Source organism: Carassius carassius, chromosome 12 (genome assembly GCF_963082965.1).
Source record: "Carassius carassius chromosome 12, fCarCar2.1, whole genome shotgun sequence".
Taxonomy (NCBI): Eukaryota; Metazoa; Chordata; class Actinopteri; order Cypriniformes; family Cyprinidae; genus Carassius; species Carassius carassius.
The window spans coordinates 33,873,944-33,898,197 of NC_081766.1; the positions used below are offsets into that span (position 1 = coordinate 33,873,944).

At 36.2% G+C, this 24,254-nt stretch overlaps 2 protein-coding genes across 3 annotated transcripts; both read left to right on the forward strand.

Moving 5' to 3' along the window:
• The first annotated feature begins 631 nt into the window (after positions 1 to 631).
• Positions 632 to 17,143, forward strand: LOC132155300 (laminin subunit alpha-3-like). 2 transcript variants are annotated; one of them, XM_059564181.1, is made up of 31 exons: positions 632 to 903; positions 2,195 to 2,305; positions 2,408 to 2,523; positions 3,149 to 3,229; positions 3,802 to 3,896; positions 4,463 to 4,516; positions 4,634 to 4,785; positions 5,554 to 5,664; positions 6,069 to 6,180; positions 7,420 to 7,587; positions 7,691 to 7,884; positions 7,964 to 8,080; positions 8,762 to 8,916; positions 9,096 to 9,237; positions 10,124 to 10,223; positions 10,339 to 10,455; positions 11,061 to 11,231; positions 11,325 to 11,467; positions 12,422 to 12,604; positions 12,719 to 12,867; positions 13,460 to 13,622; positions 13,733 to 13,860; positions 14,058 to 14,214; positions 14,320 to 14,430; positions 14,529 to 14,671; positions 15,587 to 15,704; positions 15,805 to 15,942; positions 16,134 to 16,264; positions 16,542 to 16,673; positions 16,809 to 16,920; positions 17,011 to 17,143. In XM_059564181.1, exons 1-30 carry the CDS (start codon positions 676 to 678, stop codon positions 16,900 to 16,902), a joined length of 4,014 nt encoding a protein of 1,337 aa, XP_059420164.1. In that variant the 5' UTR covers positions 632 to 675; the 3' UTR covers positions 16,903 to 16,920; positions 17,011 to 17,143. The 2 variants fall into 2 exon arrangements, with proteins under 2 accessions (XP_059420164.1, XP_059420163.1); XM_059564180.1 differs by having other exon boundaries at positions 637 to 903; positions 16,809 to 16,916.
• Positions 17,144 to 18,588: 1,445 nt separating this feature from the next.
• LOC132154369 (gastrula zinc finger protein XlCGF8.2DB-like) lies at positions 18,589 to 20,890 on the forward strand. Its single transcript, XM_059562896.1, has 2 exons — positions 18,589 to 18,673; positions 19,785 to 20,890. Exon 2 carries the CDS (start codon positions 19,790 to 19,792, stop codon positions 20,888 to 20,890), a length of 1,101 nt encoding a protein of 366 aa, XP_059418879.1. The 5' UTR covers positions 18,589 to 18,673; positions 19,785 to 19,789.
• Positions 20,891 to 24,254: the final 3,364 nt, after the last annotated feature.

A 24,254-nucleotide genomic window follows, 5' to 3' on the forward strand; every position in this document is an offset into this window, starting at 1 on the left:
ATTTTATTATGATAAATACATTTTTGTAATAATCTTACAAAAAAAAAATCTTAACAACTACCTTACTAACTATTTATAAACAGCAAATTAGGAGTTTATTGAGTTAAAAGTCGTAGTTAATGATTTGTTAATAACGAGAATTGGACCTTAAAATAAAGTATAACCAAAAAGGATTATCAAATCAATGGTGGAACTATTGTTAAAAGAGCAATTCTCACTATTAACTATAAATTCTGTCTCAACAAACTCCTAATTTGCTGCTTATTAAAAGTTAGTGAGGTCGTTGTCAAGTTTAGGTACTGCATGATTAAATTGTCTAAAATATGGTCATGCAGAATAAGGAATTAATATGTGCTTTATAAGTAGTAATAAACAGTCAATATGCTGGTAATATTCATGCTAATAAACAAAGTTAAAAGTGAGAATTGGTCTCTAAACTAAAGTGTCAGCAAATCAACTATTGGTGATGTACTGTTAAAGTGCTTGGGTCGTTCAGTCCATGTCTTGAGTGAATGTGTGTGTACTCTACAGCTCGTCGTGACTCAGTTTCCTGGTTGATCTGCGGTCATGCGTCTGGGACTGATTCATGAGTGAGTGCTCGTCTGGGGCGTTTCCTCCCTCTTTAAGAAGAGAGTACCTGAGCTCCACACAAGTTATTTCACACGGATCGAGCGGATGAGAATGACAGGATCAGCGGTGTGGAGGAGTGCAGCACTGAGGGCCCTTGTGTTCGGGGTCCTGCTAGTGCTGGTTTGTGGAGGACCCAGACCTGAACACAGGAGCACACAGCATCAGAGAGAACAGGCTCAGACACAGAGAGGTCAGAACGATGGACAGCGTGTTCACTTCCCTTCCCTTCATGACACACAGCGCGTCCAGATCCCTTCAGTGGACGATGCACAGGTAAAGAGAGATTATTGAAATGTGATGGAGGATGAATGGAGTTTTTGTTCAGTTTTCACTCAGAAATTGCTTGTCATTTCACAAATAATTCCAAAATTGGCAAGTAACACATTGAATTAAATGTGTAATTTTGAACTATATATGAAATGGTATTTACATGTAAAATGTACTATTTACAATTCTTAAATCACTTTTTATAGTGAATATTCTTATTTTGTACAAAAAGTGCAGATTGTGATTAATACTTCTTACTCTTTTATTTAGACCTCTAGAGTACCAAAGTCATGATTTAAAATATATGCCTTTTTTTTCTGTCAAATATGTTCATATGTGGGTGAAGTTTTGTAGCCAGTGCATTAATTCCAGTGTAATTGTAGAGATATAGAGTTATAGAGACTGCTGAATGTACTGTAAGTGTAAACAGCTGCTCCAATATACAAGCTCAGTTAAGATTTGAGATTTAAAACTTTAATCTAATATGTGATGATAATTTTTGTTTGTTTTTTTTATGATGATGATTAACTATGTTTTATATTAAACTTTAACTCAAATGAAAATGAAAATGGATATAAAAATAAAAATAAAAGTGATCAAAAATAATAAAAACCATAATAGTATCTCAATAATACTCAAATAACACTGTATTGGACCTTACATTTCCAAAGTTTTTTCATCAATTCAGTTAAGCATTTCATATGTTTTGTGTTTTTCTCTCTCACTATTATTATTATTTGTGTGTGTGTGTGTGTGTGTATCTGTGTGCGTGTGTGTGTGTGTGTGTGTGTGTGTGTGTGTGTGTGTGCGAGTGTGTGTATGTGTGTGTGTGTATCTGTGTGCGTGTGTGTGTGTGAGTGTGTGTGTGTGTGTGTGTGTGTGTGTGTGTGTGTGTGTGTGTGTGTGTGTGTGTGCGAGTGTGTGTGTGTGTGTGTGTGTGCTCTTGTTTTTGTGACATATCAGGACACAACTCTGTATAATGACATGGGTATGACACAGGTATTACAAGGAGAGGGTGACTTATGAGGACATAACCCATGTCCCCATTTTTCAAAACACTTATAAATCATACAGAATGAGTTTTTTTGAGAAAGTAAAAATGCACAAAGTTTCCTGTGAGGGTTAGGGTTAGGTATAGAGTTGGTGTAGGGCCATAGAATATACAGTTTGTACAGTATAAAAACCATTACACCTATGGGATGAACACACTTTACACAAAAACAAACGTGTGTGTGTGTGTGTGTGTGTGTGATGAGTTAACTGACTAATTTAACCAGCCCCTGTTGTCTGTGGTCAGAGGTGTCCTGCTGGTCACTATCTGGACAGAAGCGGTGCGTTTGCTCGTTGTGTTCGCTGCTCCTGTAGCGGCTTCTCGAACGAGTGTGAGGAAAACACCGGCCGATGTCTGGTAATAATGCACTCTGTCTTTAGTATCGCACCATGGATTTGTTGCCTGTGCACACATTTATTCTTCTGTTTAACTGAGTAACTCAAATGCTGTGTTGAACAGAACTGCCGGGACAACAGAGCAGGGGATCAGTGTGAGCGCTGCAGAGACGGGTTTTACTCAGACGCAGCGCACAGATGCAGCGCGTGCCCGTGTCCTCTCAGCAACCACGCCAACAAGTAAGACTCGCATCTGTGATGGGAAAAGATCTGACTGTTTGGAGGCGAGACACTGCTGGCAAAAATTTTGCATTGGTTTATTTTGATATTTACGGCTTAGAATTATAGATATTTAGTGACACCGAAGTGAAGACTGGAGTAATGATGCTGAAAATACAGCTTTACATTACAGGAATAAATTACAGTAAATTAACAGATATTCATAAAGAAAACAGTCATTTTAATAATATTTCACAATATTTACTGTATTTGATCAAGTAATGTCGCCTTGATGAGCAGATGTGACATACTGAAGGCTTTTATAGAAATATTATTATTATTATTTATTTTATTTTTCTGATTTATGGAGTGATAACAAGATCAATCCAAAATGCCCTCTGTCCTATATCCCCAAAATTGCATATTCAAACATATTATTTCAGAAAACTTGTAATACAACAATAATAATAATAATAATATATTTTTAATTTACTTTAATTCTTAAAGTAATCAATCAGCTGGCGAAGTCAGTTGATATCCATTAGTTAAATAATTGTTGTGCCCCCTATTTATTTATTTTAATTTACCTAATAAAATAAGATGTACTGTATGTTGTTAAGTGATGGTGTGGCGTCTCTTTCTGCAGCTTTGCATTGGGCTGCACTGAAACCGATGGCAGACTTCTGTGTCTGTGTAAAGACGGTTACACAGGTGAAAGATGCGAGCGGTGAGTGATTCACTTTCCCAAAACTGATCTTTCTATCAAATATCCCTGTGTGCTTCTCATACACTGCAGTATTTGTGTAAAAGCTCACTTACACTGACAAAAGCTGTCACTGGGGCAGTACCTTTTCAAAAGGCACACCCTAAAGTGTACATATTAGTACCTAAAAGGTGCAAAAGTGTACCTTTTGAAAAGGCGCAGTAACAGCTTTTGTACCTTTTTTTCTGAGAGTGTGTGTGTAATCTGTGACTTCACATCCCTGCTCAAAAGACAAGCTTAGACCAACATTCATTTCAAGCTTGTCCAGGCTTGTTCGTGCTGATCAGGTGCTGGACAACCAGAATGTTTTTTTCCTGCTGAAGCTGGATGTTCAGCTTTTGAGTGAACATTGCCCAAACGATCCACAACCAATGCTCTGTTCACTCAAAAACTGAGGTGCATTGATTCAGATCAGTGAGGAATATGATCACTCGGTTGTCTTTACTGAAAAAAAAAAGTCTGAATCCAAGAGTTTAATAAAATAAGCAAAACAAGAGATTCACAAGTGGTTTTGAAAAGGCTTGTTTGATCCTCAGATGTGCTCCGGGATATTACGGTGATCCTGTGGTCTCTGGTGGACGCTGTCGTCTGTGCATCTGTCCTGGGAGCCTGTGTGACTCCCAGACTGGAGGTCTGTGCTTGTGTGTGTGTGTGTGTGTGTTATATAGCGCTTCATCATGGCTGAATGGCACACTTCATCTCAAAATGATAGTACTGCAAAAAATATTCAAAAACATCATAATGCATATGGATGTTTTGTTTTTGAGGATTTATTGTCTAATAGTCCTATTTTTTTTTATGAATAGTTATTCATTTATTTATTTTTACGTAAAAAAAAACTAAGCAAAAACAAGAATAATTTAATATCAGTACAACATGCTCTTTGTGAATGTGCATAAATAATAAATAAAAATTGTTTGATAGATAGATAGATAGATAGATAGATAGATAGATAGATAGATAGATAGATAGATAGATAGATAGATAGATAGATAGATAGATAGATAGATAGATAGATAGATAGATATATTTCAAATACTTTATTTGTTGTCTATAGCATGTTTGGAAACACAAATAATTTCGCGATTTTCTCTTTTTAATGGCTAATTTCTTTCTGAAGTCTATATGAATGTTGCAAAGGAGGATTGAAATAATCTTGAATAACTTCATTCACAACATGTCTTGTGTCTTTCACAGTGTGCAGGAATTCTCTGGAGCTCCAGGACACAGATACAGAAGAGCAGTGTGAAGGTAGAGGATTTCACACAGACCCCAGGCTTTCACTCTTTGTGTTCAGTGTTCCCTTTTGCTAACTTGTCCTGTGCTATTTTGTAACGGTGTGTTTTTATTGTTTTTTGTTTTTTTCAGAGTGTGATAACTGTGCACAGACATTACTGACTGGTCTGGAAAAGCTTGATATTGAGCTGAGAAGAATTAAAGATCAGCTGGATCTGGACTCTCTCAGACCTTCATCAAAAGAGCATCTGAGGAAGCTTGAAGAAGCCATCGCTGCCACAACGGTATTCCTTTATATCTCCTTCTGTAGTTTCCTTGATTTCTCCTGACTTATTCCTCAATATTCTGTCCTGAGAAAGGAATTGTTTTTTTTTAATTTTTTTTATTATTATTATTATTTTTTCACCGAGGGTGAATTCTGTATAATGCTGTAATTTGACATTGTAAGTAATATGATGGAAAGTAAAAGTTATAACTGCACATAGAACAAGTGAGATCATGTTAGGGTCTATTACACACGCACACACACACACACACACACACACACACACACACACACACACTCACACACACACACACACACACACACACACACACACACACACACACACACACACACACACACTCACACACACACACTCACACACACACACACACACACACACACACTCACACACACACTCACACACACACACACACACACACACACACACACACACACACACACACAGTTCTGTTATTAAGGGCTGTTGCATGAAATCAGTGAAATTTGCATTTCATAAACGTGATCCATTGACAAACATATGTTGTATTTTTTTGGCAATGGAGTTATTGACTACAGCTTACAAAAACACATAAAAACCTTGCAAACTCAATAAGCATTAAAATAACTTCTGTTTGGTATTTTCATAATGCAATGACAATAACGTCCCAGTTATTACTTAGCGACCCATTTTTTTGTTAATGCTGACTTCAAGTGTTTTAAGAACATTCATGAATAATGAACAACAAATCTGATTGAGCTCTTTATACTCATGATGTTTTTCTTTCAGAACCTGGTGAACACATTCAGCTCTACCGTCAACAGTCAGGTGCCTAAAGTTAACCAGCTGGGACAAGATGTTACTAATCTGGCCCAAGATATGGACAGTCTAAAAGAGCAGGTACTAGAAGATCAGTTTTCTGAAAAAAAAAAAGACAAACAAAAAAAAACCTTACAGATTCATGCAGATTTTGTTTTATAAACAAGTGAGAAACCCCATACATCAAAAATGTATTTTATTTCAAATATATTTCATAATATACAAAAAAAGGCAAAAATAGAAAATGTCTAAAAATATATTTATGTAAATATATTTGCTTATTTTTCATATAATAATAATAATAATAATAATCTTTAAAGCATTAATTTTCCCCCAAATATTTCAGTCCAAGAAAATATATTCACATTTCACATTTGAAGAAAAGTCATCATCAAGAAACATACTTTAACTGTTTATCCGAGATCTCTCTGTTTTCATTACACTTGCTGGAGATCAAATAATTCATCAAGCTGTTGTGTGTCCAGGTCAGGAAGCAATCCCAGGACTCACAAAACACACTTTCTAGCGCTGAAAACAGCCACCAAAGAGCAAAAGATCTGGACACAGAGACACAGAACCTCCTCAGAAAAATACAAGGTAGAAACACAAACAGATGTGGGGTTTGTATGAATAATAATGCATTACCTGTAATTGTGTGGTAGTGTGCAGTGAATGAGGACAGACACGCTTTGTAGAGGTGCTCATTAATTTGGACAGCAGTTTAGTTAATGTCTTCTCAGAAAATAAGCTATAAAGCAGTCACTGGGGCGGCACCCTTTAAAATGCTACTATTATGTACTTTTAAAGTACTAATATGAACATTTAAGGAACTAATTTGTACCTTTTAGGAGTAAATAAGGCACAAAGATGCCGTGGGTTTGTCAGGCTGGGTTAGCATTGCTGCTTTTGTGTGCTGAGTTGATAAATGTCTGCAGGTGTGGTGTTTTCTCAAGGCTGAGGATCAGGTTGACTGTAAAGCAAGCCTGTCCTGACAGATCCTGTGAGCTGTGAACAATCACATAATACACTGACCTGAGCCGAATGAATGAGCCACTGTTCCAAACCGACAACATTTATTTCATCCGTTATTTTGACCTAAAAAATAATAATAATAATTTAAAAAAAACTTAGTTTTTAGTAAAGGAACAAACTTGGCATATTCTCAAGACCCTATAGTGCCAAAAACACATTTTCCATGAAGTTATATTAATGTGTGTGTGTATATATATATATATAAATTGAGCCTTTTCCCAATAGCTCACACACTTTCGTCACTGAATTTTATTGATGAACATGATTATGTTTGCCCATTGATGAACCATTGCTGCATGAAAAATGTTTCACTTTTAACATCTGAAAGTGAAAGTTAATGTAAGTAAAATCATTTAATAAAATGTATGTAATTTATTTTGTTTGACATTTGGTAATATTTGTTGTTTTGCTAGAAATAAATATGTAGGTTTCGTACATTTGGACTGTTTTCAATTAATCACCAGTTCATAAATTCAAATGAATTTAATTAACTTACATTTATTCCACTGGGGTTTATTATGGTCTATGTGTAATTTGAAAGTTCTCTCTTTTTTAATAACTTCAAGACCTAAATGCACTAATAACATGGTAATAACACAGTAATGTTCAAAGTTCATAACATTCACTCATTAATAAGCAACTTCTCAACAACTTCTCATTACTGAATGAATGTGAAAGATGTGAAAACGTTTCAAAGTTCTGAATGATACTGTGCTATTAACATGATATTAATGCGTTTACCCCTTTATTAATTTAGTGTAATATTGAGTATGGAATGATATATGTCCTGTATTTGTTCTTCAGAGCTCCTGAAGCAGCTGATGGACTCAAACAGCAGTGGATCAGCTCTGGCCAGCGCAGATTTAGCCAAACTCCTGGAACAGTCTGAGAACATGGTGAAGGAGATGGAGGAGAGAAGCTTCACCGCACAGAAAGATGCAGCCGGGAAAGAGCACGCTGAAGCAAACAAATGTACATTTACTCTTGATTTAGCCTGTGCATGTCTAACACGTAATCATTTCTGACAGTTGCAGTATTAACGTTTGGCCATATCACATTTATGTTTTCATGGCAGTTTTAGAGAATGTCGAAAACATGATAAAGCAGTGCGATGAGAATGAAGCGGCGTCGAGGCGTGTTGACGATCTACTGAGCAGCTATGAGGCCAAACTGAAAGAGTTAGAGGATTTGCTCAAACAGGCGGATAATATGATGAAGAAAACCAGCAAACAGAACGACATCAACGCTGAAGGCCTTAAAGATATTCTGGTAAGAATCAAGAACGGTACAATCCTCACAGCACATAGCAAGAGATCCTGTATAATTACTTGTTGTTGTTGTTTGTCAGAAACGAGTGAAAGATCTGGAGCGTGAGAGAGACCTCGTCCAGGATCAGATCGCTCTTGCTGTGAAACAGCTGAAAGACACTGAGGACGTCCTGAATATGTTCAATGACAGTAAAAAGGTAAACCTTCAGAAACACATAGACAGTATAAGAAACTACATTACAAAAATATTCCCAAAATAATAAACAATATAGCATATATGAAGGCAGATTGTGTATGTATGCATTTCCCACATAATGCCACAATAAATGTATTAATTGTCCTAAACACTTTTCATTATATATGAGTATTTATTATTGTAATAGAATATAAGAAATCATTATATTTTGTTAATATTTTACATTTATATTTTCTGCTTTCATGTTCATTTTAGTTAAAGTGTTAGTAATTTTGTGTTTTTGTCATTTATGTCTAAATAGTTTTCATTCATTTTTATTTCAGTTTTAGTTGAAACTAGATGAAAATGAGTAGACTGCCTTGGTAACTACCTGAAATAAAATTAGTATATATATATTTATTTTGGTTATAATTTATTTTATTTCAAGTAATGAAAAAAATCTAATTTGACTCAGACATTTCCTCATAATAGTTACCTCAGTATTGTACTTAATGTTTGAGCAATATTAATTTTTATTCATGCAATATAAATTTTTATTCATGCAATATTTATATTTAATACTATTTGATCATTTATGCATTAACTTGCTTTTCTAACTTACTGTGTAGAAGCAGTAACAGATCAGTTATGTGATGACAGTATGATGATTTCATTAGTGACAAATCCTCTCATGATCCCACAGGAATACGAACAGCTTGCAGCGCAGCTCAGCGGAGCAAAGACCGAACTCAAGGATAAAGTCCAAACCATCTCACACGCAGCAGCCAAAGAGAAGATCGTGAAACAGGCAGAAACACACGCAGAAAACATGCATAAACTGGCCAAAGAGCTGCAAGAGTAAGACACTTACACACCTGTGTGTTTTCACACGTTGTGTCGCTTTCACTTCGATTTCCATCTCATAAAAATGCCAGTTCCATGTGCTCTCCATATAGTCTCATATTAGTTTTTCCCCCAGAGGGAAGAGAGTATGCTGTTGATGTGTATCATATAAGTGCTGTTTTTGTCCTGGACAGGGCTGTACAGAATGTGAGTGGGCGCTCTGGTGTGCAGACCGCTCTCTCTGGGATAGAGGCGTACAAAAACATCACCGACGCTGTCAACGCTGCAGAGGAGGCGGCGAAGAAGGCCAAAGAGGCGGCTGACAAAGCACTCAATGTAGGAGACCTCACCAAACATACATGAATATCACAGTTAGGATACATACAGCGGTCCTGGAAAATGAGAGTCATTGCACTGGATGACAAAATCAAACCATATAGCATTTATTTTAAGACATATAGCACAAGCACACTTTTCAAGCCAACATTTCACAAAAAGAAGTTTAAATTGATAAAACAAAAGATGTAGTGATATAAAGTGATAAAAGACTTATGAACTTGTTAAATGTGTTGTGGTGAAACAATAGCAGAACACAGTTAATGAGATAAATTACTCTGTTAGGAGACCTGTGTGAACTTGAGCGGAAGTCACTTCATATTGATATACACTGTTAACCTCCAATTAATTAATTAATTAATGCAGATTAAACTGTCCTGGATAAAAGTTAATTAATTAGTAGCAAAATTGTACAGAAAGGTTTTTTTTTTTTATATCAAGCTCAAATTTGAGACACCACTTGTTTAGACTATAATCTATATATATATATATACTTCAGCAATAATGTGGCCAGTGTCTTCTTTAAAAAAAAAAAAAAAAAAAAAAGTCTGTACTCCAAAGCACTCAATATTTAATTTGAATTTATTTATTTAATTTAATTTGAATATGGACATTTAATTTTCAGGTCTATGCTTAAAAAGTAAATGATGGAAATTAAATGGATCATAACTACTGTATATATAATCTAATTGTAGTACTAAACTAACTAAATATAAACTAAACTAAATATAGTAAATTAATGTCAGTGTATTAAATAAATAAATAAATTGATTGGTTATTGGTCATTTGAGGGTTAAATATGACTTTGAATTTTTAAACACTTTTTTGGAGTCAGTGTATGATGCCAAACAAACATGTCTTGATTATTTATTTATTTATTTTTCAGGATGTCAGTGAAGGGGACTTGATCAACAGGGCAACAAATCTGAAAAATGATGGCAATAACCTACTTAAAGATGCCACAGATGCAACTAAAGATCTTAAAGGTTTGTATGAATTTAGAATGAAAACTCTACAAAAATCAATCTACAGTACATACTGAATCTGATTTTCCATCATCAGTCATTTGTTATTTAAATACTGTTATTCTGTCTTTCCCAGAAGCAACTAAAGACCTAAAAAATCAGAAGGGACGCCTGCGAGATGCTGAAGAGAAGAAGAAAGCTCTAGAAAAAGAGTTGCTCTCTGTCCAGGAGGGTTTGAAAGGAATTCAGAGAGGTGAGAAAAGAGCACTGTTTGACATACAGTATGAGTCTAAGTACAAAACAAGCCTATGCTATACAAACGGCAGTCTCATATATCTCTTCTGTTGAGCACAAAAGAAGATATTTCAAAGTTAACAGCAGACAGTGACTTCCATAGTATCTTTTATTTCTATACTATAGAATTCAATGGCTAAAGTCAACTGTTTATTACGGAGCCCCGCTCATGACATGCAGGAAAAAAATATTAGGCTAAATCGTGTGCACGATTTACTTATTCGTTCCCTCAGTGTACTAAAACGTGCACACGATTACTGTTGCATTCCCTTGATTAGGCGACGTAATAGTAAATCAAGGGAACGCAACAGTAATCATGTGCGCGGTTTACAACATTGAGGGAACGAATTAGTAAAGCGTGCGCACAATTTATTTTTTTTTTTTTGCATGTCATGTGCGGGGCTCCGTAGTTTATTACACACATTGTTAAAAAGTATATCTTTCTTTTTGGATGTCCTGAGGGTGAGTAAATGATGACAGATTGTAATTTTTGGGGGTGAACTGTCCCTTTAAGAAATGAATATGCTTGAAAATATGCTGTCTGATCATTCTGTCTGATCATAGATGACATCGGTAACATTATCGACGCGGCTAAGAGAGTAGCAGCGGAAGCCAATCGCACCACGAGTGACACAATGAACCAACTAAACTACATCAAAGCAGAAGTTACCAAGATCTCCGTTACTCCGTCTGTCTCTAACATCGACAGTGTTCTCGAAAATGTGGAATTGACGGGTAAGTGCTGCACCTGTTGTTATTAATCTGATTCTTCAACTACTTCCTCTGTAACTTTATTCTCTTTCTTTCTCTGTTCTTTCCATCTGACAGTCAAAAATGTGAGCGGCTCCATCCCATCCCTGCTGGATAAAATAGAAGAGATCAATTCTCAGATCAGCGCCGGGTACAACGTGTCTGATAATATTAATAAGATAAAGGAGCTGATCGAGCAAGCGCGAGACGCTGCTAACAGAGTAAGATTCATTTGATATATTCTACACTCTAAATTTAATCCGGTGAAAAAGTACATTGAAACTGAAGTGTACCTGCTGAAGTGTAAAGCAACATTACATTTTTCAAACAGATCTGAATTTAGAAAATCATCTAAAATATGAGTAGAAATAATTGTCACAAGACATATGGATATGCTGTCAGGTTTTTGTCCTATACCTTTTAAAAGTGAATGCATTTATAAATGCATTTATTTAATCTAAAACAGTTACAATAGAGTTTAATCTCCTTTACAGACACTCTCAAGATGTTCAAAAGTTTCAATCCTCTGCTGAACACAAAAGAAGATATTTTGGAGAATATTGTTAACCAAACAGTTAATAATAAACCTCACTGACATCCATAGTATTTATTTATTTTTGTCATACTGTGGAAGTCAATAACTGATAACCGATAACTGTTTGGTGACCAACATTCTTCAAAATATCTTCTTCGTGTGTTCAGCTAAATTAAGAAACTCATACAGGTTTGGAACAACTTGAGGGCAAGTGAACTATGACAAACCAGTTAAATTTTGGGGTGAGCTGTCCCTTTAAATCAAACCACGTTACTTAGATGATACCATTTTTAAGGATACAATTCTACAAATCTAGTTTTCACTCCTGTCTAGTTAAGCATAGCATCCACACTGACCACAGTCCATGAACTGGACTTTAGTTTGTTGACTATGAACCTAAAAATGTTGCATGCAAAATAACTACTCTGGTACCTTCTCAAAAGGTACTTATATTTTCTAAGTACTTATTCTGTATGTACACTTTAGGTACTAATGCATACCTTCAAGTTACTGATATGCACCTTTTGGGGGTAAATAAGGTACAAAGGTGTACTTTTGAAAAGGTTATGCCCCAGTGACAGCTTTTGTACCTTTTTTCCTGAGAGGTTAGTTCTCTTCTTAATGTTTCGATCTCTTGCAGATTGTTGTGCCTATGAAATTCACGGGTAAAGGGCATGTAGAGCTGCGTCCTCCGCAAGACTTGGACGACCTGCGTGCGTACACTGCTCTCACCCTGTCGCTTCAGAGACCCGAGAGACTCGGCCGGCAGCGCCGCCAGACCAGGGATGACAATCTGTTCGTCATGTACCTCGGAAACAAAGACGTGAGTGTGATTTTACTGTGCATCAACTTCAAATCATTCAAATCTTTTTAGGCCAGCTCAGGTAGGGTCATTTAAGCTTGAGCCTCCTAATGCATTCGTTAAATGTTCTCGCAGGCATCCGGAGACTACATCGGCATGGCTCTTCGCAATAACATCCTGCATGTCATTTATAAACTCAAAGGAGAGGAGTACGATATTGAGGCATCCAGCATCACTGAGTCCTCATCTGATATGGCTTTCTTCGACAAAATCGACCTGTACAGGTATAGTAACATGCATACACATTGGTATTTTCAGTTTGTTTATTTTAGGCAGAAACAGTTTGGTTTGAATCCCAGCGTTTCTCCATTACTCCCTGGAAGCTGTGTGCTATTGCTGGCAATAAAATGAAAAATTACATTTCCTCAGTATTGCATAGGAAGTGTGTTCATTTAGATGCAGTGAAAGTGGAATTGATCGCAGTATTTTTATTTCTTTCTGATTGTGAATGTGTTTGTTAGTGTCTCCTACAGCATCTATAAAGAATTACCTATGCATTCATCTCTTTCAAAACCATTTCCAATATACCTTATATATAATCTTTACAATATAAATGCATGATGTCTTAGATTTTTTAAATATCAGCTCTGCATTCATTTATATGCAAACAGCTTTGTTTTGTCACAAATAGCTGTGGCTAAATATGCTCAAGTTGTCTATTTAAAGGAATGAAGCAGGTTGATTTATCTTTTCTTGGGGCTCTTTTTTTGCTTATGCTCAAACTAAAACAGTGGTGCATTTTGGTTACTAATAGTGTCAAATTGCATTATATTTTATCCACTATATGTGCCATTTTTCCCCCCATATGTCATCTAGAATTTATCAAGATGCACAAGTTATTCAAACAAAGCAGTTCACGTCGATCAATCCGAAGCAGGCGCAGCTGACAGAAAACCTGGGTGAACTGACACGCAACCTGCTGGATCTCAGTCCAGATAAAGTGGTCTTCTATGTAGGAGGTTATCCAGATGACTTCACGGTAAATATGAATTATGTGTGTGTGTGTGTGTGTAAGGATGTCTCTTTAATTCTCGGTGCGTTTTTAAATACATATTTGTTTTTAAAAAAGAGCATTTCTCTCTTTTTTAGCCACCAACCTCTCTCAGATATGGCAAATACAACGGCTGCATTGAGTTTTCCACCTTCAATGACAAGTTCATCAGTCTGTACAACTTTAAGAACGCTGTTGATATTAACTTAGAAACCCCTTGTAAGAGGTAAGCTCTCAGCATGTGAATGGTGAGATGCTGATGTACTAATAAGTGAGAATACAGTATATTCACAGTGTAACCAATAATCACAATCACTACATTTGCATGTACATATTCAGAAGTTTTAAAGAGCACATTCAGCATGAATGGAAAACTAGACTGTACATTGTGACAACATACTGTTCCTGTTTCTGTTTGCTCAGACAAATCCCACTGTCGATCTCAGACTCAGATTACTATGAAGGCACAGGTTACGCCAAAGTCCTGCTTGAAAGATTCCCCAACTATCTGTCCATCAATCAGAAAGTGGAAACGAGAGCTAGGGATGCTCTTTTGCTGTATTTAGGAGACGAGGAGGATGTAAGAATTTGTTCTTACCTATTGAGCTTTTTCTGATGTGCCTTTGTTTTGTTTTTTTAGTTATTTTTTTAGATTTTCATTCTTGTTTTCTTCATGTCCTATCAGGACTTTTTCTACAGCGTCTCTCTTGAGAAAGGTTACGTTATTCTGCGTGGCCAAAACAAAATGAATATTTTGGAGCCCGTCAGAAGTCAGGATACAGCAAGCCTTTCTCCGGTAAGGAAGAGTCAAGATGACTTCTCCTTCTTTAAGATGTTGTACTGTACATAGTCATGTCAGTCTCAATTAAATCGCACTCTTTCGTTTGCTTTCAGGGAACAGATGTGAAAGTTTTGATAACTGCAGGAAGAGAGTTTAAAGTCCGAGTAGGGAGCACCGAGGTCAAAAGGACAGACGTCATTCCACAAATGTTCAAGCACTTCTATGTCGGCGGGATTCCCAACTCTTTGCGTGAAAGGTCCGTGTCTTAATGTCTTCCCTTTGCAGGGATCCTGAACTGCATTTTTATCTGCATACTTTATAATGTTTTCATTATTCTCTGAGTTCTGCTTACAATGTTAGCAAGAGTTTTACATCATAAAGAATCAGAATTCATCAAAAAAATCATCAGAATTGAGAAGTAACAGGCTTTTTCTCTCCTGTTTTTGAGCCTTTCTGCAGAACTCCCCATTCAAGACTCAAAACTAAACACCCACTGCTATGATTGAACAGTTTTGCATATTAAAACAATAGTTGGACACTGCTGTGATGTACTCTGCAATCAACACGGGTCATTTGGGATAAAAACATACATTCTCAGTAGCCCTTATATCCAACAATCAGGAGCAGATGATGCAGTAGTGATTACGTTTATGTGTTGTGGCATTGGATGTAATATAATCAGATTCAGCACCCTGACAATGTTGGGGAACATTTCTTTTAAAAGGAATGCATTACAATATTGTGTTACTCTCTCTAAAAAAAAAAGTAACTAATTACGTTACTTTTTATGGAAAGTAAAGAGTTAACTTTGTTAGTTGTATTTTTGACAAATGTGATGTGATTCTAAACTAAAGAAAGCAATGCATTACTTTACTAGTTGCTTGAAGAAGTGCTATGAAAACAACTTGCATTACACACAATACTGCTGACTGTAAGCTGATGTCCCACTCTGTTCCTGATGAGCAAGAAAGAGAAATGCATTCACGATGTGACACAACGCTCGCATCCGATGTAATGTTAAGATCACAAGAAAGGCAATTCAAATACTGTTTTTCATAACTTACCTGTTATATGTCAAAATAAATTTCTCAGTTCATGACCCCTTTACGCTGTGGGAACAAGTAAATGTGATCGTATGATGGTTTATTCATTCTGAATGACTTTATTATAGATACAACATCACTGTCCCGGCTCTGAAAGGCTGTGTGAAAATCGGCACGGCCGGCGGCTCCACCCCGAGCGTTGAAGAGAAAGTGGGCATCGGCAGAGGATGCACTAATGAGCTACAGGTAATCCAGTTAATCTTTCATTATTTACATTTAAAGGTAATATGCTAGCTTGGTTTCTTCAGCATTCACCCAATGAAACATACATCCTGCTCTTTTCCAGATGGTAAGGAGAGCTGAATTCAGCCTCAGCAGCGCACTGGAGAAACCCCATGAGGACTTCAGCTTGGACGATGTCGGTCTTTCTCTGGGCTTCAGCAGTACAAAACCAGACGGCATCCTGCTGCAGAACAGCAAAAATGTGCGGATCTCTTCCACAGATGCACACACTATACGGCCAAATGCATGCGCACACTCTCTTCTGAGTAGAGGGGTTGTCTGTTTAAGTACTTTTTGAGGAAAACTCTGAATGCTAAGAGCTTGATTCTAGTGAGGAAATAAAAAAATGTTCAGAAGTGACAAAGAGATAGATTTGTGATTTCTCTGTGGCAGGGTAAAGACATGGAGCTCTCCATGGAGAACGGATATGTGCTCCTCAAACTCCAAGGCAGCGTCTGGAAATCTACCCAGCAGTACCAGGATGGAAAATGGCATTATGTCACTGTTTCTGGTCAGGGCCAGCGGTAAGATTCATTAGCCTGGGAAAACAGATCATTTGAAATTGTTATATATTTTTGCCCGATTGCAGTTAATATGATTTGACAAAACACAATATGATTAGAACTGTAACATTTGCATTTTGTAACGTTCACTTTTGGTAAAAAATGGTACAAAGGTGCTCATTGAATTAAACACATTTCAAAAATACTCCATACAATTATAAATATAGACTCATGTAATTTTAAGCATTTGAAATTTTCCTAATTTTTCTTTTCTTATTGATGTTTACCTTTGTTTTAGCATTGAACTTCGAATCGATGAAGAAGATGTTGGCCAGAGAGTGACGGGATCTTCATCTAGAAAGTATTCGTCCAATGTAATCCTGGGAAAAGACAACTTTAAGGGCTGCATCTCCAACCTTTATCTGAGGAGGTCATTATTTGCAACAACTTTCTATGTCTCCACTAGCTTAAATGCCCTCATAAACCTATATTTACAATGTCTCTGGGTTTATACCAGTGAAAGTGTGTGTGGTGTCAGCTCATGTGTGTGTTTGTGTGTTTGCAGACCTGATTCTCTTTACAGAGCGGAGGATCTCAGCGCTTACTCTTTCAAAGGAGATGTGTTGTTGAATACATGCAGCGCCACACGCAATATCTAGCAGCATAGCTATTAGTAGGTTGCTTTAATATCACGATTAAAACAACATGACAACATTGTGTTTTGATTTAACAGCAAACTCAGTCTGCTTTGTGTTCTTTGCTTCCAGAGGCGAGGAGTATCTGATGCAGACATTTTACATGGAGATCTTTGGAAGAAATGTAGTAAAGCATAACCAACTCACTCTACCCAGCTGATGCATTATATGTATAATTTACATAATTAAAGATGTTTTCATTGCACATCTGTGGTAGTTTTCATTTCATGGTCACATTAGAGATATAACAAGTGCATTGTAAAACAAAATTCTGCTGTGTTATTGAGCTCATTTACATTGGCATCTGACTGTTTGCCCGCACTTTTCCATCACGTTTCATTACATTTACATTTATGCATTTAGCAGACGCTTTTATCCAAAGCGACTTACAGTGCATATAATTTTTTTTTTTTTAGATTATGCATTGTGTTTAATATCATTTTGTGGTGATGAAATGCAATAAAATTGTAAACATGGAATAAAACTCCTTTGTATTGCTATGGCTCACTAAACAGAATTTTATGTAGACAATGTTATTTTTTAACCACACATTTAGTGTCATATATAGATTAATATTTGGCTGCTACAAGTTAAAATGCATTAAATATTGCATGGATTTTATACAATCTCATCAGCCACTTTATTAAGTAAACTTGTTCAAATGCATATTGTCATTAATACAAATATCCATATAATAATGGGCAAAATAATGTGATTTAAGTGACTAGATGGCAGAAACTGCTGATCAATAATAATACAAGTTTTGACTATTAACTAATTGTTTACTAGCATGCATATTGCTAGCATATCTGCTAAATACACACATGTAAATGTAGCATACTGGCTTTTTATTAGTACTCATAAAGCACAAATTCTGCATGACCATATTCTACATCCCTAATCCTAACCAATACCTAAACTTAACAACTAACTACCCAGATAGCACACGTCTGCAAGATCACGTCATCAGGAAAGCATCTATACAAACATCTAATAGAAGTCTTTAAGAAGTCAGTTTACATGCATTCTAAATCATAAACATCTTAAAGACATCTTCTAAATGTCTAATTTGACATCTGATGATCTGCGATGTACGAGTGCTATCAGTGATAACTATTAATAAGCAGCTTATAGCACATAACGGAGACGTCAAATGGACGTTTAGAAGATGTCTTTACGATGTTATGATTTAAAATGCATGTAAAATTTGCATCGTAGAGATGTGTATCAGATGCTTTAAAGATGAAGCGATCTTTATCAGACCTCTTGCAGATGTGCATGTGCTTTCTAGGATAGGACTTTATTGAGGCAAAAGTCATAGTTAATAGTGAGAACCGAACATTAAAAAACAGTATGACCTATATTTTCAACCGGGTGAGAGTATATGCCTTCAAAAGTGCATTCCTTCATTCATTCATTGCATCAGCGTCATTGCACACGTTTTGCTGCGTCCTCGTTGCATTTCCAGGCTTTAACCAGCAGATAAGTATTTGATCGAAACAGCAAATCACTGCGTGCTTTGATTCACAAGACACGAGTTGAAAGGTTCCGATGCGCCTAAAGGCTGTAGGTGGCGGTAATGCGCTGAATGGTGTTCAGTCTGACGGTCCTCACGAGAGAAGCAGCAGATGTGTGTGTGTGTGTGTGTGTGCTCCATCTGGCTCGAGCTCTGTTCTCCGTTGTGTTTTCTGAGCGAGAACAGCTCTGGACGGCGAGGAGGAAAGCAAGTCTCTAGGTAACTACCCTGCAGTCTTCTTCACAGTATTGCATTGCAATAGTAGCAGTTTAAAGTTAGTGATACAAGTATGCAGAGAGTGTTATCAGCATCATTTCTAATCTGACCATCTTCTGACCAATAGTTCATGTGCAATGGCAAGTCCATTAGTGCCAAATCATAATGCATAAAACCACAAATATATAAATATATATATATATATATATATATATATATATATATATATATATATATATATATTCTTGTCCTTGGTGTGATTAATTTTACCCTTTTTACCCTTTGAACAAAAAAAAAAAGAAAAAAAAACGTATCAAATAAAACTAGATGTCAAAAGAGAAGTAATCTTGATTTTTTTTATGCAAGTAATACATTACTTTAAAATGAACAAGGGACGGCTTATTAATTTCACCCTTTGGCCTTTATGGTTGCAAAAAAATAAATAATAATAAAGCAATATATATATATATATATATATATATATATATATATATATATATATATTTATATATATATATATATATTAAAGCAAGTCCAGCACTCGTGACAAAAAGAAGTGTAAAATTAATGTAATGATTACTTACTTTCCATAAAAAGTAACTATAATCACAATTAGTTACTTTTTCTTTTAGAATGGCATGATACTGTAGTTTTATGATTATAATGATTATTATGTATTATTTTTTGTCATATTAAGTGTGTACACCTACATAAATCATAATACATTTTAAAATACTTTTTTTTTCCTTAATGTTTCGGCCTGTGGAAACTGAGAAATTTTAGTCATTTGATATAGCATACGCTACCCATAAATAACTGTAGTTATACTGGCACTGATGGGCCTCCTGTTCACTTTCTTACTACATTCCTGAAAGCATGACAGTGAAATTGTTCAGAGATATCTTCCTTTAGACCGTACCTGAAATCGCAATGCCATGGCAGAAGAATAGCGTTATGATGAACTTTATGATGTCTGGTCTCTCGGTGTCCTCTCAGTGAGCATGCACAGTACCATTCACACATCAAAGATCACAACAACAAAAAACTATTATTCCTGTTTCACATTTATGGTTCTTGAATTATTTTTCTTTAGTTTAATACTATTTAATTTCAGACCTGATGGAATTGAAAGAAGAAAGTGAAGAACTAACTGAAGTGCATCAGTATCATGATCAAAAAACAACTTGCAGAACAGGAACTGACTCTCTCATCTGTCTTCAGTGTGGGAAGAGTTTTACCAAGAAAGCTCACCTGAAGGATCACATACACATCCACACCGGAGCGAGACCTTTCAGGTGCATTCAGTGCGGGAAGGATTTCACACAGAAAACAAACCTGAAGGAGCACTTGAGAATACACACTGGAGAGAAACCCTTCACGTGCCAGCAGTGTGGAAAGAGCTTTACGCAAACAGGCCAGCTTAAAAATCACTTACGAATTCACACCGGAGAAAAGCCTTACGCGTGCCAACAGTGCGGACGGAGTTTCAAGCAAAAAGGCCAGCTGAGAAACCACATCAAAACGCACTCTGGCCAACGGCCTTACATCTGCTTACAGTGCGGGAACAGTTTTTTGCACAAAGGCACCCTTAAGGGTCACATACGGATCCACACTGGAGAACGATTGTTCATGTGCTCTCACTGCGGGAAGAGTTTCACACGGAAAGACATCTTGAAGAATCACCTGCGCATTCATTCCGGAGAAAAGCCTTTCATCTGTCTTCAGTGCGGGAAGAGTTTCACGAAAGCAGAGTATCTCCGGATCCATCAGCAGCACTCTCATTCCCAAGAACGACCGTTCGACTGCCGTCAGTGTGGGAAAAAATTCATTTCTGCACTACAGCTAAAAAGGCACTTGAAGACCCACGCGGATGAGAAGTCGCACCCGTGCTCTTTTTGCGGGAAGACTTTTTCCATGCCGGAATATTTGAAGAAGCACGAGAAAATACACACCGGTGTGAAAGCTCATGTGTGCTCCGAGTGTGGAAACATGTTCTCCACCGTCACCTTCTTGAAAGTGCATCAGAGGACCCACACTGGAGAGAAACCGTATGCATGTGCTCACTGCGGGAGGCGTTTCACTCACTCCAGCACTTTAAAGAGACACGAGAGAATTCATACTAGAGAGAAGCCCTATCACTGTGCATCATGTATGAGGAGTTTCACTGCATCTAATTCTCTACTCCGACACAAATGCTGCCAGAAGCTTCCGTCTCAGTGAGCAATTATTAAGGCTCCTGACTGCACCAGTATTATTGTCCTTTGACTCACTAGATAGTGTGCAAACTAGTGCATTGTGATTTATTTGCCCAAAATTATGATATTTATTAGAGGGTGACCGATGTATCGGTTTTGCCGATTAATCGGCACCGATAGTTGATTGCTGGAACAATCGGTTATTGGCAACAATCCATGCCAAAAGTTTTCCGGGTTGTGTCCATTGCTGGAGCGGCTGAGAAGGCTCTGTTTTCATTATACAGTGCGAGAGCTGCCTCTAGTGGCTGAAATCACTGACGGCACATGTTGTTTGTTTAGACATGTGATGCTGCACGCTGAACAGAGTGAGAAACTTCAGAACCGGATTTAAATACAGCTGACAGAAAATCCTGCCCTGCCACAGAGTGCCATTCACAGTTTTCCTTTAAATTACATTATATTTGTCCGAATCATTGTTAATGTATGAATTGTATATTGAACATTTTCATCAAAATGAAGCAGTTAAAGTGTGAGAGTATACATTGTGCTGGTATAATTGTAGGGCCCTATGTTTTTCGGGATGCGGAAAATGCGGATAGAATCGCGGAATCCATTCATAAAAACAGAATTCACAGTTTAACGCGGAATGACGCTCGCGGTGATTTCAGCATCTGTAGAATGTACATAGCCTACTACTACTAAAATGAAACAAACATTATTTTTTTTTAAGGAATAATCACACAACATTTCTTCCATGATTGAATTGTAATAGTAAATCCCCTTTGTTTGGCAAAAAAAAAAAATTGCTTAATTTTCAGCAATTAAAAGATAAATGAAATTAATGTATCATGTCTTGATTTGATAACAATAAAAATGTAAATACACACAGAATTTTTTGGGGGGGAAAAATCATTAGGCTTCTTTAAGAAAATAAAATAATTGAGTTGTTTCATGCTCAAATATTTATACATGCTAAAACAGAATTTGGTAACAAATACAACATAAAAAATACAACATTTCATAGGGCCCTAAACATGTAATTTTTGTTAAACTTAATGTGAAAATGTAGTTTCATGATTTTAATTAATTATACTTGCTTTATGATTAATAAAGAGTTTAACTATTAAACTAAAAAGGAGTGGAGAAAAAAAAAACAATCCAGAAAAATTGAAACGGATGTTACAGAATTTGGAAAAAAATAAAATGGAATTTAGGAAAAAATTAAACAGATTTCATAGGGCCCTATTAGAGTGTGGTAATTTCAACATTTACTATTACTATTATTATTATTACTTTTAGTATTACTACTACTAGTAGTAGTATGGTTTAGAGTGTTTTTTGTTTTGTTTTTTTTCTTCTTGTAAATAAAACACTATTTTAGTTTTTGTTCAGTATACATTATAAAAACTATCGGTTAATCAATCGGTATCAGCCAGTGTGGTCCAACCTAGCTATCGGTATCGGCAAAATCCACTATCGGTCGACTTCTAAAATCTGACAATACAAACTTAAACTATGGCAGTTGTATTTATAGACCAGTTTCTGTGTTTGCAAACACTGCTGATGTTTTTTGTTGGCAGAGTATATCTGGTGCCAGAAAATGCCAGTTTTAACATAGCAGTTTATGCAAGCCATGGAATGAATGTTTTTTTTTTTTTTTTGCAATGTCGATGTTATATCTCAAAATTCTGAAAAGAAAAATAATCTAGTCATTCTCAGTTTTTTCTATGGAAGGCCGTTTCTGCCACAAAAAACAAAAAACAAAATTGCAATTGTGAGAAAAAAGAAAGTCAGATTTGCGAGATATGAACTTCCTTTTTGTGTGTGTGTGTGTGTGACGGAAACAAGCTTCCATAGAAAACCCTGAAAATGACTAGATTATTTTTCATATCAACATTGTGAGAAATAATCTCGGATTTGTAAAACAAAAAGCCAGAATTTTGAAATATAAACTCAAAATGACTTTTTTTATTATTTTATTCCATGGCTTGCATAGACTGCTACGTTAAAATTTTCTGCCACCAGATAGTCTCTGCCCACAAAAAAAAACAAAACATAAGCACTGTTAGCCAGTATATATATATACTTTATTTCTCAGAATTGCTAGTTTTAAAGTCAGAATTGCATGATATAAACTCATAATTCTAAGAAAAAAAAAGTCAGAATTGCATGTTTATACAGTACAGACCAAAAGTTTGGACACACCTTCTCATTCAAAGAGTTTTCTTTATTTTCATGACTATGAAAATTGTAGAGTCACACTGAAGGCATCAAGAGCTATTTGACCAAGAAGGAGAGTGATGGGGTGCTGCGCCAGATGACCTGGCCTCCACAGTCACCGGACCTGAACCCAATCGAGATGGTTTAGGGGTGAGCTGGACCGCAGACAGAAGGCAAAAGGGCCAACAACAAGTTCTAAGCATCTCTCGGGGAACTCTTTCAAGACTGTTGGAAGACCATTTCAGGTGACTACCTCTTGAAGCTCATCAAGAGAAAGCCAAGAGTGTGCAAAGCAGTAATCAAAGCAAAAGGTGGCTACTTTGAAGAACCTACAATATGACATATTTTCAGTTGTTTCACACTTTTTTGTTATGTATATAATTCCATATATAATTCCACATGTGTTAATTCATAGTTTTGATGCCTTCAGTGTGAATCTACAATTTTCATAGTCATGAAAATAAAGAAAACTCTTTGAATGAGGTGTGTCCAAACTTTTGGTCTGTACTGTATATCGTCAGAATTAATATTAAAAGTCAGAATTGTGAAATAAAAAGTCGCAATTACCTTGTTTTATTTTTATTCAGTAGCAGAAATGGGCTTCCATATTTTCCCCTCGGCTCAGAATCGTGTTTTTGAAATGAAAAAATCTCAATTGTGAGATAAAATAGGTAGGCTAAAATGTAAAATGTTATAGGTTTAAATAGTATTTCATGCTTTAACTGTAGGGCTAATACAATATGTCCCCTATGTGAATATTATGTAGACCTATTGATAATCAAATTGATGCTTTACAAGTAGGCTAATCATAGCAGGTTTCATCCAAAGTATGTCCGTTTAAACGTCTGCATTTAGCTTCAAAATGGCGTCTTTGATATTATTCCAAAAAAATTATTTGCATTCTGATTCTGACATCCAAAAACTTTTTTTTCTCGTATTCATTGGATTTGACCTGTTTCCCTCCACTTGTTCCCAGTGTTTTTCTGCCACCACAATGCGAGCGCAGCTGCAAGTGAAGTAACTGTGATGTCTACTCCAAATTGGTCCACAGTTTTTAGATATTTTTAGAAACAGAGACTTTATACCATCTTTCACTCATCTTGCTAATAAAAAGAAACATGCATGGTTTTACTTATGATTGCAGTGGTCTTCTTCACAAATACACAGCT